The sequence below is a fragment of the Muscardinus avellanarius genome, assembly GCF_963383645.1.
Source record: "Muscardinus avellanarius genome assembly, chromosome: 12".
NCBI classification, from domain to species: Eukaryota; Metazoa; Chordata; class Mammalia; order Rodentia; family Gliridae; genus Muscardinus; species Muscardinus avellanarius.
The window spans coordinates 96,838,569-96,857,231 of NC_137798.1; the positions used below are offsets into that span (position 1 = coordinate 96,838,569).

The window sequence follows — 18,663 nt, forward strand, 5'->3', positions numbered from 1 at the left end:
CTTGACAGATAAAGTAATTAAATGTATCTTATTTTTGGAATTAGACAAATATTATATTGCATGACAAGTATTTCTTAATTTGGAAATTTGCTTGAGAATTTTCTTCTTTTAAGTAGAAAATATGAATTGTTTAGAAATGTCATTAGGAAAATAGGTATTTTTTTTGGTGGTAGAAAATAGATTTTCAAACTGGCATAGGCTCTTCTAAAATCTCTGTTTGGGATCAGAATATAACTCAGCTTGCCGAGCATGCACAGGGCCTTAAGTTCAATTTCCAGCACTGAATTAAAAAAAAAAAAAATCTGAAGATCTTTCTTTAACATCATTCTGACTACAGAGGAATTTGTTAAAAGGTAGTACTTTTGAACTTCCTAGAGGATCATTTACAGCAGGCCAAATCAACAGAATGAATAAACAACTAAGTAATTAATGTTTTAATGTGATCTAATGTGTGCGATGCACCTGTTTGGTGGGATTGCAGGGAAGTTGCCCACCGCAGCCTCTCCGCTGGGGCTTTCACTGCTTTGGTGATGTGAATGGATGGCCTTTATTTTCACTTGATGCTAAGTTACGCTTCCTGTTTCCCATAGGATCTCTTGTATGTTATCGCCTATGGGCCTTCACAAGTGAAACCTCCGGCCGTGCAAATGCTTTTCCATTACTGGCCCAATTTGAAACCTCCCGGCGCAATAAGCGAGTACAGGGGGTTGCAGTACACAGGTAAGAAGAGAAGAGGCCTGTGATGTCCATCTCTATTTTTCCCGTACCACAAGTGCCTCACTTACCTTTACAAAACAATCTTGCTGGATTATATTTACTGTGCCTTTGAACACTGCCATAAATCCTTTCCGAAACTAGGTGGTTTAAAAATAAATTATCCGGATGCATTAGTCTCAGCTTCAAGAGAGGCTGAGGCAAAAGGATTCCTTAAGCCCAAGAGTTTGGGGCCAGCCTGGGCAGCAAAGTGAGACTCCATTTCTTAAAAACAAAAAAACAAAAACAAAAAACAAAAAAAACCCCCAAAAAACTAAGACCAATGTTAAAAGCATTGATGCCATCATAGCTAACTGCCTACGTTCCAGTCCCCTTTGCCACATAAAACTGGCCTGTGGTCCTCACTGCTGCTAAGATTAATCACTGTAAAAGCAGAGGCAGTGAGAGCAAGGCTGCAGATTTTCTTATCGTTCCACAAAAAGCCCACTGGTTAATTCTGCTCTGATATCCATGGCAGCACTTTCAATGTTACCAGTTGTTGCGCTAAATAAAAGTTAAATGACCCCGTGGCCTCATTGGTCAGGAAGAATCAACAACTGATGAGTCTTGATAATTCATCACGAGAAGTAAACATTAACTTTAAATGGAGTAACAGACAAAATGCCTTACAAAGCAACCAACTCCCCCACCCACCAGCCCAGGTTCTTGGTTGCTGTTCCTGTTTATGGATCATAAAATCAAATAAACCCCTCCTATGGCTAATGGGATTTCTGAGGCCCCTGCCCACTGCTCTACCCCCCCCTCCAGCCTTAATTATATACCTATTTTTCTGAAAATGAGGAGGGGTGGGTATTTTTATAAGAGTACTCATTATTTAAGTCATTGTGAGATTTTAGACTGATGTTCTGAGAATTATCCACTTATTTGTTGACATCATTCATCTTCACAAAGGTGAAATGAGGTGATTGTAAGGGGGCTGAATTTATTTCAGACATCTGTTTTGTATTCCTAATGAAATATTTAAAGCCAAGTATTAAAAGATATCAATACTTATTATTTGAACTCTGATGTCCCCTTGCTGGGCTTATTCCACCCAGAATAATTAGCGCGATCAATAATATTAAAACAATGATGGTAAATAACAAGTAAATTTTTTTTAAAGTTGGAAATTGGTATCATTGGTGTCTTATATCATTGAATGTAGAGAATGCTGACGTGTTGATAAATATCTAACTTGAATGTAAAATCAGTAAAAATGTGGACGTGTTAATAGATGAAAAGGTAAAACTATTGAGATACTTGACATCAACTCTTTCTCATTTGGTCCCTGAAATAAGTGTTCGTATGATGTTTGAATGAGTAATCAATAGTAAGTGACATTTATTTGATGAGTAGCTGCTGTGCCAGACACAGTACTTTTTGTTGACGCTACAGGAACCAACACAAAACAGACCTCATGAAGCTTGATGTAATCTAGATAGGGAAATCCATTTACTTTATTCAGCTAATATGCATGGGGTCCTCATTATTAGCCAGGCATTTTTCTGGGCACTGATGGTATGATAAAGCAGTGAACAAAGCGGACTAAAATCATTATATTTTGGAGCTTACATTCTAGTTGTGGGGGAAAGACCTGGATGCCTTCTAGTGTGCTAAGAAAGAGGCAAATACAGAGAGCCGTGGGGACATGCAGTGCAAAAGGGTCTCCATCCTTACCCTGGTGGTGGGCAGGTTGGAGAGGAGCACTCCATCCTTACCCTGGTGGTGGGCAGGTTGGAGAGGAGCACTCCATCCTTACCCTGGTGGTGGGCAGGTTGGAGAGGAGCACTCCATCCTTACCCTGGTGGTGGGCAGGTTGGAGAGGAGCATTTGTTATGGAAGGTTCTTGAGCGATAGATTTTGAGCTGAAACTTCATTTACAGATGTGTACACACTAGAAACCAGAGGGGGAGTGAGCCACGAGCATCTAAAATGCAGCTCTGAGGTAGGAGAACATGCATGGGCTCAGAAGCGAAGGCAGCGTGATAGTATTTAGGAATGGCAAAAGTCAAATGGAGCCAGACAGTAGAGCAAGAGGGTAATAACCAGAGGTAAGGAGAAAGGCTGAGAGGGCCTGTAAATGAATTGCATTTTATCCTAATAGCAAAGGGAACTGTGTTCTGGTTTAAATGGAGAAGCCGCTTGGCGAGATTTGCCTGTTGAGAGTATCCCAGCAACCCAGCACATGTCCACTTACACATGTGGCCCTCGATTCTAGGAAGGCCAGTCAAACCTGTCTTTACTAAAATAGCTCAGCCTATTCCTATTATGAACAGGGTAATTCTTTTATGTTTTCTTGGACTCTTGGACCCGCACGTGGTTATCTAAGGGTATTCGGTTTTCATTCCATCCTTGCCGTAATACAGCTACGCTTTCATTTTCTCAGCAGTGTGTTATGGTATACCTACCACTTGCCCCGCGCCAGTCTACACTCTGGGAAGTAGCTTTCTTACAGCTCCCTTGTTAGTAGACTGAGGCATTCTGTGCAGAAAACAAAATCATAGAGAAATTAACCATGTCTGTGTATTACTATTTACTCAGTATTAGCTGGATAAGTATTAGATATTGTTCTAGTTGCCTTTTTTTTTTTTTTAGTGCTACTGAGGATGGAATCCAGGAGTATTCTACCTCTGAGCTGTACCCCCAGCCCTATTTTATTTCTTATTTTGAAACAGGGTTTCACTAAGTTGCCTAGGGCATTGCTAAATTGTGGAGGCTGACCTTGATTGAACCCGCAATCCTCCAGTCTCAACCTCTCAAGTACTGAGATTACAGATGTGTACCACTCCACACCTGGCTTCTAGCCGCTTTTTATCTTACAATTTTTTTTTAGCCCTTTAATTGAAAACAATTTATGGATCAAGTGCCATATTAGATTTTACTTCTTTTCAACTAATCTCCATAAAAATTGTGAGCAGTAGGTTTTCTTATGTCAGTTCAACAGAGCGGGACACAGAGTTTAAATAACGTGCCTACATTCCCACAGGTAACGAGGGACACAGCTTAGATTTGAATTCCATGTTTTTCTCTGTTAACAGTGTGACACCACTTTCGTCAGTTCCGTTCTTCAGTTAAATTTTAGTTAAGAGTATCGGACTCTTCTGCAGTGCCTGCTGAAATAAAAGGCATACCACAGGAAATGTAGTTAGATGGCACCGCGAAACCAAATAATTTTTAGTAATAAAAGGTATATAGAGGCAAGATTTTATGGATTTGGAAGCTCAAAGATGACATCTTTTATAGAAACCAGCAACTTTTATATGTTTTCCCAGTGATTTATTTCCACTTAATATTTTATAAAAGGAAAATTTTGTTTATATATAAATTATAACAACATGTAAGAAATGACCATCCAGAAATGACCACTGTTGACATATGTATACAAGTGCAAGGAGGTCTAACAGTTCTTTCATGTCATAATTCCCTTATTTTGAGTTCTTAGCTATCTTTTTATCCTCCTAGTGCTGAAGATTAGACCCAGGGCCTCACTCAGGCCAGGCAAGTGCTTTACCACTGATCTATACTCCAGCCTTAGTTATCTTTTTATTATCTTGATTTTATCTACACAAAATTAAGAGGAATGTTTTAAAACTTTTATTTGTATATTAGGCGTATGCAGAAAACACAAAATTCATGTGTACATGGAACACGTCTTACGATGTGCTTCCTTTCAGCGATTACCTTTTCCTCCTTCCAATGCCAGAAATTAGTTTTGCCTGTTTTTGAATTTTATAGAAATGAAAGCATTCATTATTTATCTATTTGCGTGCGTTGTCCATGGTGCTGAAGACAACTGTACTTCATTCTTTTTTATTCCCATATGGAGTCTATTGAATGTGCCATAGCTTGCCTATCCCTCTACTAATCAATGGACATTTGGGTCCATTACAAATAACGCTGCTATGAACATCCTTTTATACACATTTTGGTGGACAAATGAATGCATTTTTTAGGTATATGCATAGAATGGAGTTCTAGGATCAGAGGGTGTACACACAACTTTAATTCATAAGGGCAAACACAACTTTAATGCATAATGGCAAACAACTTTCCAAAGTAGTTATACTAATTCTTACTTCAACTAGCAGTACATGAGAATTCTTTCTGTCTTATATTACACATTTTGGGCAATGTTGTGTCTTGTTAATTTTTAAAATTCTAACCATCTTCAAGGCTGTGTAGAACTGTATCTTATTGTGATTATAATTTGTCTGTCTCTGATCACTAATGAAGTTGATACTTCTTGTGTATTGGACATGTGGATATCTCTATATCAGCTTTATCAGTTATATGTATGGTGAATATCATCTGGATTTTAGTCTCTGAATGATGTCTTTTGATCAACTGAGGTCCTTGTTTTAATGTAACCAAATCATCAGTCTTTATTTCGTCATCTTTATATTTTATGTGAGAAAATCTTTCCCTACCCTAAAATTATGTTGATATTTTTATTATCTTCTATAACCCTTGCTCTTTACCTTTTAGATGTATCTGAAATTATTTTTTCTGTATGCTGTGAGGTAATGTTCACTTTCTTCCATATGGATGGTCATGTGACTCAACATCATTTGCTGGAAATATTAGCCTTTTCTTACTTTTTTGTCATAGTACCATTTTTGTCATAAATCAAGTGTCTGCTTAAGGATGATTATGTCTCTAGATTTTTAAATTTAGTTCAGTTAGTGTATTTTTTTACCAATATCACATAGTTTCAATTATTATAGCTTAGTAATAAAGTTTTATATCCATCAGGGCAAGTCCTCCCACCTTATTCTTGGTATTCTTTTCCTCTTCTTACTTCTCTCTCATTTTCCTCTTTCTGTTCTTTCTCTTACTTCTTTTATCCATCCTTCAAAAATAACTTGCTTATTCCTAACTCTTTTTTATTTAAAGAGTGTTGAGTTAAACATAACGCAAATACCCAAACTCCTAGGAATTTGATTGCCTTCAATTTGTGTTGGGATAATTTTGACCGATTTGGGGAAATGATATCCATATAGTATTGAATTTTTCAATTCATTTGGATGCTATATTTCTTCATTTATGCTTTCTTTTCTTTCCTCCAACGTTGTTTTTTTTTTATAGTTTTCCATTTTTAGTTTTTGATGTTACTGGCAATGATATATCTTTCTAAAATTTTATTTTCTAGCTCTTTGTTATAGCATGTAGAATTACAATTAATTTTAGTATATTGATTTTGTACTCAGCAACGTGGCTAGATTACCTTTTAATTCCAATGATTTATTGTATTTTTAAATGTGTGCAACTATATCACTATTGACTATAAAAAGTTAATGTTTCCCTTTCAATTTGTAAGTCTTTTATGCCTTTGTGCCATATCGCACTGGCTAAAAACCCTGTGCTGTGCTGGTTGCTAAGTGTCTTTATGGTTTCCTTGTTTCATAGATCATTTACAAGGACGATTTACAACTTGATTCTTCTGTGGTCAGATAGTGATTGGCATTATTTACATCATTGACATTTTTAACACTTTCTTTAGGGCTGAACACGTGGTTATTTTTGTAAATTTTTCTATGTACTTAAAAACCTTGCATTTGGCAGTTGTTTGTACAATGTTATATATGCATCAATTAAATCAATTTAAAATTGTGTAGTTAAAATCTCCTGTGTTGTTATTGCGTTTTTGTCTATTTTTCCTATCAGTTACCAAGAGCTAAATGTTAAGATAATCTTACTGTGATTGTATTCCTTTGTGTAACCTTGTGAATGTTAGCTGTTTATATTTCGAGAGTTTTTATTAAGTGCAAATGAATTTAGAGTGCATTATCTTCCTGGTGGATTGAAACTTGTGCCATTTTGGAATATATGCTTTCATTTCCCATGATGCTTTCTGTGTTAAAATGTGCTCTTAGATTAATACAGCAAAACCAACTTTTGTTTCTTTTTTTTTTGTGGTGCTGGAGATTAAACCCCATGGCATTCTACCTCTGAGCTATACCCTCCAGTCCTAGTTTGCTTTTTATTTGGAAACACAGTCTTGCTAAGTTATTGAGAGACTCACTAAGTTGCTGAGGTTGACTTTGAACCTGCAATCCTCGTGTCTCAGCCTCTGAAGTACTAGATTACAGGCATGTGCCATTATGCCCAGATTAAAGCAATTTTTAAATAAATGTCTATTTTTATATGTTCACAGAACACACTGTTCTATTCAGTCAATATTCATTGAATTTCCTTTTTTTATTTCCTTTTTTGGTATTTCTAAATTCCTATATGGGATTGAACCTTTTGTTTTAGTACACACTTTTATACTTCCTTTAATGCCCTTCTTTCTCTCTCTCTCTCTCTTTTTTTTTTTGGTGGTACTGGGGTTCCTGGAAACCCTTTTACCTTTGGGCTACACTCCCAGACCTATTTTATATTTTTTAAAATTTGGAAACAGGGTCTCTTAAGCCAGAGAGTCTGGCTTCGAACTAGTGCGATCCTCCTGTCTCCACCTCCCAAGTGTGGGGATTACAAGTGTGCGCCACCACCCCCGGCTCCTTTAATGCCATTCTGACTAAATTTTTGAAGTTAGTGTTTGTCTGAAAATGTATTTGTTTTTTCTTTATTTCTTATAGATATTTTCTCTGTGTATACAATTCTAGATTGGGATTAATTTTATTTCTATACTTTGATGGTATTTCATGAACTTAATTTTCATTGAAAATGGTTCATGAACTCAACTGTCAGTTATTGGTCTTTTGAAGATTAGCTGCCTTTCTATTTAAAAATTTATCTTTAATTTTGATTTATGGCAGTTTTCCAATGATATATCTAGTTATGGTATTATTTCTACTTGTCTTTTTGGGAGGAGTTCATATGACTTTACTGTCTGAGATTTGGTATCTTTTGTCAGTTTAGAAAATTGTCAGGCATTATCTCTTTTGCTAGTGATAACAGTACTTTATTAAGACATTTCACATATATTTATTTTTCTACAGTAAGATACACAAGTATTAAGTATACAGCCGATCAATTATGACAAATATACAGTTCTCATGTAATCATCATCCAGATGATGATAAAAGAATATTTCACTACCATTCCAAGAAAGAATGACTAGCTTCTTCCAGTACGCACCTCCCTCTTCAGTCAGCAGCTCTGTCTCCTACCCTCAGGCAATCACTAATCTGCTTTCTATGTAACCCAGGTATTCATCTAATCCAGACATACATGCAAATGGAAATCAAACAGTATTTTTTTATACTTGACTGCAGTGAGCATAATGCCAGTTATATTAAACCATTAAGCCATGTTGTTGAGAGCATTCATTTTTATTGGTAAGTATTCCATTTTATGAATATACCACATTTTGCTTATCAGCCCTCCTATTGATGTATATTTGGTCCCCCCCCCCAAGTTTTAGGTCAGTATACTTAAAGCTCCTATGAACATCTTGTGGTACTGGAGATTGAACCCAGGGGCATTTTACCTTCAAGCTATACTCCAGCCCTACTGTTATTCTTTATTTTGAAACAGGGTTTCACTAAGTTGCAGAGGGCCTCACAAATTTGCAGAGGCAGCCAGGACCCTTCAATCCTCCTGTCTCAGTAGGATTACAAACTGGGATTACAAGCATGTGCCACGTTGCAAATATTTTTTTCATGTCTGAGACTTTCAGTCTTTTGATGAGCATTAGATTTTAGTTTTCATAAACTCAAAATTATCATTTTTTATGGCCAGTACCTTTTATGCCATGCGAGAAATCTTTTCAAGGTTGCAAAGATATTCTCCTTTCAGAAACTTTATAGTTTTATTTTTCACATTTAGGTTTGTGATTCATCTTATAGGTTTATTTTTTGTGTCTGGTATGGTTCATTTATTTCTTATGAATTATCCCAGCACCCTTTGTTGAAAAGATTATTTTTTTTGTCTTTTAAGTTGCATTGACCTCTTGGTCGCTTGTATATGGGCATTTTTCTGAACTCTGTTCTGTTTTATTGACCTATGCCTTTATCTGTACACTAACAAAACTGTCTTAAATAGCTTTACCTTGCAGTCTTCATATCAGATTATTTAAGTCTCTAATTTTGCTCTTTTTTGTCATCTTGGTTATTTTAGGTTCTTTTTCTAAATTTTAGTATCCGTTTATAATTTCTGCTAAAAGTAATACTGTTGATATTTTGATCCAGGTTATGTTACACATAAGGTTGCATTTGGAAAGATTAAACATGTTAACGATACTGTTTTTTCCATTCCATGAATGTCCATGAATGTCCATGAATGTGGTATGTCTCTCCATTAATTAGGTCTTTTAAATTTTTGTCTCATCAGTGTTCTGTAATTCTAGTGTAGAGTTCTTACATTTTTTTGGTTAAATTAATTCTTAGGTTTTTTATTTCTCTGGTGCTACATAAATGACATTATTTACAAATTTAATTTTCATGTGCTTATTGCTAGCATAAAGAAATCCAATTGACTTATATATTAGTTTTGCCTGTGGCTTTGATAAATCCAGTGATTAGTTCTAGTAATTAATTAATTGGGTTTTCTCTCTAGGCAATGGTGTCATCTTGGCTGCTTCATTTCCAGCCTTTGTGTCTGTTTTCTTTGTTGTTGTTTACTTTCTTCATTCCAATGTCCAGAACCTTCAGAAGAGAAGGTCTGATGAATAGAAGTGGAAAGAATGGGCGCTGTTGCTTTGCTCCTAACTTTCGGGAGTATTTCTCCATTAAGTATGTATGGTGTTAGCTGTAGGGTTTTGAAGACAATTTTTGTGTGTGTGTGTATGTGTGGTATTGGGGGTTGAATCCAAGGGGATTCTACCCTGAGCCACACCACCAGCCATTTTTTTTTAAAATTTTGCTGAGACTGTCCTAGAACCTGTAATGTCCTGTCTCAGCCTTCCAAAGTACTGAGATTACAGGTGTGTGCCACCACACCCGGCAAAAATACTTTGTGTGTGTACGTCTATATGGGAGGTGTATTAGGGATTTAACATAGGGATGTTCTACCTCCAAGCCATATACCCCCATCTCTTTTTATTTTTTGTTTTGAAACAAGGTCTCACTAGGTTGCTGAGCGTCTCATTAAGTTGCCAAGGCTGTCCTTGAACCTAATTTTTTTTTAGTTCTTTCAATTAACGAAACTCTAATTATTGCTTTTCTTTCAACATTTTGGTATATTTCTTAAGAATACCACTAACTCTTACTTCAGATTTTCATTTTCTGTGATCAATATAGCAGTTGTAACTATTATTTTCATATCTTTTCCTCTGTATTCTTAGCTTCTCAGGTTGGTTTACTCTATAACTCACTCGATTTCTTTCTTCTATTTATTCTTCCAATGAAGGTTCCTAAGTTTGTTTTTGTATTTTTAGTTTACTTGCACTTAGTCTGCGGCTTACGCAAATCCGTGTCTATCCATTCTGTTAGTGCCCCACCTGTGTCTACGTTACTGTGTCAGCACCCCATCTGACTCTGTGCCTTTCTGTTCCTGTTCCTGTCAAGGCCGTGTGCTCTGCCTCAGGTGGCAGGTGCCCTTTGCTGTCCTAAAATCTGCTGCTTCACATGGTAGATGTTTTTGTGTGTGTGGTACAGGGGGATTGGAACCTAGGGGCCTTCTGTCTCAGAGCTACTTCTTATCCCTATTTTATTCTTATATTTTGAAATAGGGGTTCACTAACTTGTGGAGCGTGGATCATTTTAAGACATGCTTCTTTTGAGTCTTCAGCATGAAGTGTACTTTTATTTGAAGTGTGTGTGTGTGTGTGTGTGTGTGTGTGTGTGTGTGTGTATGGTACTGGGGATTGAACCCAGGGACATTTTGTCTCTGAGCTATATTCCCAGCCCTATTTCATTTTGATTTTGAAACAGGATCTTCTTAAGTTTTGGAGGGCCTAAGTTGCTGAGACTGGCCACAAACCTGTGATCCTCCTGTCTCAGTCTCCTAAGTACTGGGATTACGGATGCATGCCACCGTTTCTGGGTTCATTTGATAACTTTTAACACTAATGTAAAAACCACTATCAAATTTTAGAACATTTCTATCACTCTAGGAATTTTTCTTGTTTCCTTTTGAAACAGTTCAACACATTCCCCACCATAAACACTGATCTGCTTTTCATCATTATAGTTTCCCTGTTCTAAGACTTTATACCAGTGGAATCATAGGATATGTAACACTTTTGTATCTGTTTCTTACACTCAACAGTTATTTGAGATTTAGCTGTTTGAGTATATTACTAGTTCACTTTTATTTGTTTCATAGTATTCCATCATGTGGATATATCATAATCAGCTTAATCACTTTCTTCTTGGTGAAATTTTTTGGCTATCATTTGTAAACCAATAAGCATTCACGTAAAAGTATGGTTGTGAAGATACACAGTTTTTTTCTTGTTAAATACTCAGCAGTGAAAATACTCCACTGGCTGGGCGTGGTGGCGCACGCTTGTAATCCCCTGCTTGGGAGGCGGAGACAGGAGGGTTGTGCTGGTTCGAAGCCAGCTGTGCTGGCTTAAGAGACCCTGTTTCCAAATAAAAAAATATAAAAATAGGTCTGGGAGTGTAGCCCGGAGGTAGAAGGGCTTCCAGGAACCCCAGTACCACCAAAACAAACAAACAAACAAACAAACAAACAAACAAACAAACAAACTCCACCGTATAGTAAGTGTTGGTTTAATTTACTACAGTTTCCCAGAGATTCTCCAAAAATGGTTGTAATATTTTATACTTCTAGGAATGAATGAGAGTTCCAGTTGTTCTATGTTACTGTTAACACTAGAGATTGTCAGTGTTTCTAATAGTAGACACTTGATGGTTTCATAGTAGTATACAATGTTTAATTTACATATCTCTAATGACTATAAAAATGAGCATATTTGGGGGTACTTTAATTAGTTATTTGTTTTTTTTTTTTTGAGTGTAGAGTTCCCAGTGAAGTTTTTGTTTGTTTTTGTGGTTTTTGCCCATTTTAAAGTTGAGTGCCTATCTCATATGTTGAAGATGTAACGCTTCCATCAACATACTGTGAATATATTTTCCAAGTTAGGGGCTTTCTATTTTAGGTATTTCAAAGAGAAAGAGTTTTAAATTTTGATAATTTGAAATGATTATTTTTATGGGTTTTTTTTGCAGAGAATTTTAAAGAGCTTCTCTTGTGCTTCTAGAAGTTTTATGGTTTAAGATTTTACATGTAAGGCAGGCATGGTGGTGCCTTTTAATCACAGCCACTCAGGAGCCTGAGGCAGGAGGATTTCAAGTTTGAGGCCAACCTAGGTAACTTAGTGAGAGCATTTCTTTGTTCCACCACAAAGAAATGGTCAACATTTGAGGTGATGCATACGCTAATTACTTCAGTTTAATCATTACACAGAATATACATGTGTGGAATACACCCCATACATTTGTATAGTTATCTATCAATTTAAAAAATAAAATATAAATAAATAAAACGGTCCTTAGAAACTTACCATGATCCAGTCCTTATACCATAAGACACAGAGGTATTAGGTGATTTTTAGATTGTTGTTGTGAATTTAAATAAGTCAGAATGTAAGGTTACATATTTTTATCTTTCTCCTCTTCCTTTATTTAAATGATGAAGAGTAAACTATAGCATTTCTAAACAGTGGGTACTAGAATAACTTTGTTCTTTAACCACATGTGGCAAATAAGCAACAGGAGGGGATTAATGTCAACTTGGCCCCAGCTCTGATGCCTCATTAGCTTCAGCAGCCTTTTAGCTGCCAGATGCGAAATCTCAGAGACCTCCTTATTCCTGTTCCCTTCTCTTGTCTAATGCCTGGCATCAGTATGTGTTGAGTGACTTTGGCTCGTCTTCTGAAACACCATATACCTGTATCTTTTTCTCTGTTGCCATTATTACAGCTATAATTTAGATTCTCATGTCTGAGCTGTATAAGTGGTCTTTATATGGATTTCCTTGACTTTAGGCTTTCTCTTTTTCACTTTATCTTTGATTAAAGCAAAAATTTTCTTTCTATAAACATTGTGACTTCTTGTAAAATTTTCAAAAACTTTTCAATACACATAGATCAAAGTCCAGGCTTCTTGGTGGCATTCAAAGCCCTGCCTGATTTCTTTTTTTCTTTTTTTTTTTTTGGATTACTGCACATTTATTTAAAGGAATTGGCTGATGTGATTGTGGAAGCTGGTGGATCTGAAATCCCTATAGCAGGACAACAGGCTGGAATCACAGGCAGGAAGTAGTGCTGCAATTTTGAGGCAGAATTTGTTTTCTGGGACTCTTCAGTTTTTGCTTTTCTGGCCTTCAGCTGATCTGATAAGGTTCACCAACATTATTGACAGGAGTCTTTTCTTTTTTTTTTTTTTTACTTAAAGGTAGCTCATCATAGATGTTAATGACATATATAAAATACCTTCACAGCAACCCATAGATTAATATTTGATTGAATAATTGAGTGTTATAGCCTAGCTTCATTGACATATACCATAATAACAAATTACTAAAAACATAGTTGCTTAAAATCACACAGATTAATTTTCTTACATTTTGGAGGTTAGAGGGTTGAAATCGGTTTTACTAGGCCCAAACTAAGGTGTTACTAGGAGAGTGCCCTCCCTTGAGCCTCTCAGGAGAATTCATTCCTTGCTCTTCTCAGTTTTTTTGTAAAATTTTTTATTGGTGCACTGTATTCATACATCATAGTGGGATACAAACTTTTGTAGACATACATGCACACATCGCCCAGTCAGCCCCCACCCGATCCCCACCCCATTTTCTCCCCATCCCTCCCTCCCATGCTTGGTTTAGTGGTTGACATCTAGTATTATAGCAATTTATCCAAACTTAAAAATGATAATCTCACATAACAGTTTCATTTGTCTGATACCAAGCTTTTGATGACTTAAAGATAACATTTCAATATTTCTTTTTACTTTCTTTCTTGCCAGAGAATATTTTTTTTCTATTTTTTTTTGGTGAAACTATCATATATTTATATATTTATTTTTCAGAAAAATATCTATCCTAATATGGAATATGGATCTAGATACCCACAATGATCTTGAAAAAGAACAAAGCTAGAAGATATATATTTTCTGATTTCAAACCATATAAAGCTAATAATTGAAACAGTGTAGTACTGTTCTAAAGGCAGATATATAAACCATTGGAGTTAAATACAAGCCTAGAGCTAAACTCTTCCCTATATTATCAAGTTATTTTTGACAAGGTTTCCACGAACATTTGGTGGTGGAAATAATAATCTTTTAACTAAATATTGTTGAAACATAATAATTACATGGAAAAGAATAAAATTGGACCCTTACCTAATCCCATATACAAATATTAACTCAAAATAGATAAAAGACCTAAATATAAATCTTAAGACTATAAACTTTTAGGAGAAAATCTGGGTCATAAAACCTCACAACATTGAAATTGGCAGTGATTTCTTGGATATGATTTCAATGGCACAGGCAACAGAAGAGTATACAAACTCCCTAAAAAATAAAAAAAATATTGTATATCCAAAGATGATGTAAACAGAGTTAACAGTTACTAATAGAATGGGATAAAATGTTTCCAAATGCTATATCTGAAGGTATATTAATATTCCAACTAGAAATCCTAAAAATTAACAATAAAGGCAAACAATACCATTTAGAGATAGGTAAAAGACTAACATAAATAATGAATCTCCACAGATAACCAATCTTAGTTGTCTGTTGGATGGAAAATCTGGTTTCTCTGGTTCTGGTGTGTGTTACCTATTTCTTCTTTGTAGTTAATCTCTTTGAGTATTTTCTCTAGTGCTGGTTTTGAAGACATAAATTCTTTCAGTTTCTGTTTGTCATGGAAGCTTCTTATTTCTCCATCTAATCTGATAGAAAGTTTTGCTGGGTAGGAAATTTTTGGCTGGAAGTTGTTTTCTTTCAGAGTTTGGAATATGTTACTCCAAGCCCTTCTGGCTCTCATGACTTGGTTTGGGAAGTCTGGAGTGATTCTAATTAGTTTGCCTCTGAATGTCACTTGGCCCTTTGTTTTTGTTGCCTTTAAGATTCTCTGCTTGGCTTCCACATGGGTCATTTTGACAATTATGTGGCGTGGGGATCCTCTTCTCTGATCCTGTCTAAAGGGAGTTCTATAAGTTTCCTGGACCTGTGTATCGACCTCTTGCTCTATGTTTGGAAAATTTTCTGCTATTACTTCCTTGAAGAGATTGTTGATCCCTTTGGTTTCATTTTCTTTTCCCTCCTCTATTCCAATTATTCTTAGGTTAGCTCTCTTAAAATGGGCCCATATTTCTTCAATATCAGATTCCTGCTGTTGGATTTTTTTTTCTAGATTAGAACTATGTGTTCATTTTTGGAATGATCATCTTCTAAGAGCGAGATTCTATACTCCATGTGGTCTAATCGGTTGTTTGTGCTTTGAATTGAGGCCTTTACTTCATTAATTGCATCCTTTATCTCTTTTTGGCTCTCTCTGAGTTCTTTTCGAAGCACCTCTATTATTTCTACAGTTATTTTCCTGATTTGATCTTCTATAAATCTCTGATTTTTTGTTTTATTGGGTTCTGATGTTGTGGGGTTGTGGGCATTCATTGCTCCAGTATTATTCCTCTTTCCCATGATTTCGGAAGTTTGTGCCTTCTCTGGGTTCTTCCCTTGGGTCACTATGACTTCACTTAAGGTGTTCTGGATCTCGAGTCTGTAGTATCTCAGACCCCACTACTCCTTTACTGGGTTGTATCACAGAGACTCCGACCCAGAGAGTCGATAGAAGCTGCTTTAGACTGTGGGGGGTGCCAGGTTGCACGTTCTCCTATGGGGTGATATCTCTGCCACCGCCACTCCCCCACTGGGTCAAGTCCCAGGGAGTACAGTACTGGGATTTCTCCTCTGTGGCCCGCAATTTGACTCACTGTTCTTGAGTACGCAGATGTAGCCGTACTGGACTTGGTGAATTCGCTGCTGCTGCTGCCGGGGCAATATGGTGCCGCTGCTATGCCCTCGGCCGTGAGGCTTGCATATTTCTTCTTGGTTTTGATTTCCACTCTGAATCCCTGCAGCGTGTGCTGAGCTCAGCCACTGGGAGCTTTAGATGTTCCTTCGCCGAGAATTCCCGCCTGGCTGTTCTGCAGCGGCTCACCTCGGCTTGCTGTAGCCGTCCGGTGAAATCGCCGCTGCCGCCGGCAGTATGGCGCTGCTGCCGCGTTCTCGGGCGTGAGGCCGGTGTATCTCCTCTGTGGCTCTGAGCTCTGTTCTCAGTCCGCTTTCTCTCTGGAGCCTGGTGAATTTTTTGTTTCTCTGGTGATGGTGTTTTCTGGCTATGAAAGGCGCTGATTTTGTGGTAATGGAGATTGGTTGTTAACGGGGTTCTTAAGCCCCGCTTTTCTCGGTCGCCATCTTCCTGGAAGTCCCTAGTGAGAGCATTTCTAAATGAATGGACAAATGAATGGATGATTGAATGACTAAATAGGGCTGAGGATGGAGATCAGTGGGAGGGTACTTCCTAGCATGCGCAGGCCCTGGGTTCAGTCCTCAGTACACCCTCCCCCTCCCTAAAATAGTTGACCTTTCAGCATATGACCCACTCATAACTAGGTCTTGTATATGGCGTGAGGAAAGGGTTGAAGTTTTTTTCCCTTACATAATATCCAGTTATTCCAGTTCAATTTGTTGAAGAAGTTATACCTTTCACATTGAATTAACTTTGATGATTTTGTTGAAACATAACTACCTACTATTGTGAGTTAATTTCTAGACTCTGTATTTCCTTTAGACTCTATGCTATATCTGTTCTAATACCAATATTACCCATCTTGATCCTGTGGCTTTATATATTTTCAAATCATATAATGTAAACACTCCAGATTGGTTTTTGCATGTTCATACACATTTTACTATCAGTTTGTAATTTCTACAAAATAATATGCTGGGATTTTGAGTAGGATTGCATGGAACGTACTCTTCTGATTGAGGAGAATTGATATTTTGATGATGCTGAGTCTTCTGAACCATGAACATGGCATATTTCTCCATTTATTTGGGTCTTAATTTCTCTCAGCAATGTTTGTTTGTTTTCAGTGTATATATGTTAAAGTCACTCCTAAAATTTCATGATAAATAATGCTTTGAATTTAATATTTTACTTGTTTATGCTACTATATAGAAATATAATAAATTTTATATAGATTTTTATTTCCTGCAACCTTTTTGAATGTACTAATTAGTTTTTATCTCTGGTTCTGGGGGTGGAGCCCAGGGGCTTTTCTACCTCTGGGTTATACTCCCAAACCTATTTTATATTTTATTTGGAAACAGGGTCTCACTAAGTTGCTGAGAGCCTCACTAAGTAGCTGAGGCTGGCTTCGAACCTGTGCGATCCTCCTGTCTCAGCCTCCCAAGTGAGAGGATTACAAGCATGCGTCACCACGCCCAGCTTTAAATAATTCAGTCAGCATTTTAAGTTGCTAGGAACCAGGGATTAATTTCTAGTTCCATTGTTCTGCCTTCCGTTTTGCTCACTTTCTGTCTTTCTCTGGTAGTCGGGATTGAACCCAGGGCCATTTTACCTCTGGATTCTACCAGCCCTATTTTGTTTTGAATCAGGTCTCATTAAGTTGCAGAGGGCCTAGTCTAATTGCTGAGGCTGGCAGTGAACCTGAGATCCTGCAGTCTCAACCTCCCAAATACTGGGGTCACCAGTGTGGGCCACCATGCCCGGCTCTAATTAGTTTTTGTAGGTTTAAGATATTTTAAATATGAATTTTGTAGGTTTAAGATCTTTGCCAGCTACTCCTTCAATAGAGGACTAAAGAATCTACAAATAATTTACAAAACCTACCACTAAAAGAACAAATAACCCAATCCAAAATGGTCAAATGAATTAAATAGATACTTCATTAAAGAAGAAATACAAATGGCCAATAAATATATATAAACGTTCAGCCCACTAGCGATCAGAGATTTGTAAATCAAAATCTGAGATTTTGCAATATTAAATGTTGGCTAGGGTATGGGAAAATAAGAACTCTGATACATAATTGGTGGGATTGCAAACTAGTGCAGCTACTTTGGAGATCAGCATGGCAGCTCCTCAGAAGAGTGGGGATCGGTCTACCTTACAATCCAGGTATACCACGCCTGGGTAACTACTCAGAGAAATCGGACTATTGTAGTAGCAAATACATATCTATGTTTATAGCAGCAATTCACAATATCCACATTATGGCACTAGCCAAAGTATCCATCAACTAATGAATGGACTACCAAATTGTGGGTTATGCCCACAATGGAGTTCTACCCAGCCATAAAGAAGAACAAAATTATGTCATTTGCAGGAAAATGGTAGGACTAGAGAACATTATGCTAAGTGAGATTAGTCAGTCACACAAAACGTGAAAGGTCAGATCTTTTCCCTCCCTGTGGAAGCTAGGGAGAAATGGGATATGAAAGAGACTCTAGAGAAAGGAGGAGAGCCCTAGTAGAATATGGAGGGGGTCCCAGGGAGAGAAGCAGGTGGAGGGAGGGAGAGACAACGAAGGAAATACATCAATGGACATGATGTACACGCACAAATTATTAATGCTAATCTCAATATTGTGCACAGAGAGGGTGAGGGAACGGGCTGGGTACTGGACAGACTTACCAAGTGTCATGCGCATCTATGGCTCTGCCACTCTCAACCTCTTCATGATGTGTGATTCCAGTGAGCCAATAAAAAGACTTTGTATAAATGCTCTTGGCAAATAAATATGCTTTTTGCTTCTTCCTATTTTGCCTGCCTGCCTGCCTTCCTTCTTTCCTTCCTTTCTTCCTTCCTTCCCTTCCTTCTTATATGCCTGCTTTCCCATCATACTTCCCTGCTTCTCTCTTTCCTTCCTTTATTGAATACCTCCCCCTTTCCTCTTCTATTTCTCATTATACTGACTCATCTCTCCAGATCTGTGTTGAACAGAAGTGCTGAGAATGGACA

At 37.1% G+C, this 18,663-nt stretch overlaps 1 protein-coding gene across 4 annotated transcripts in view; it reads left to right on the forward strand.

Annotated features, from left to right (window-relative positions):
* UNC79 (unc-79 homolog, NALCN channel complex subunit) overlaps positions 1-18,663 on the forward strand; it is a gene marked incomplete at both ends in the record, with an annotated part of 212,636 nt that overhangs the window by 18,303 nt on the left and 175,670 nt on the right. For all 4 annotated transcript variants that reach the window (XM_080707437.1, XM_080707438.1, XM_080707440.1 and 1 more), the window contains one exon: positions 591-720. In XM_080707437.1, coding sequence (XP_080563563.1) covers positions 591-720 — 130 coding nt within the window. The remainder of the gene's footprint in view (positions 1-590; positions 721-18,663) is intronic.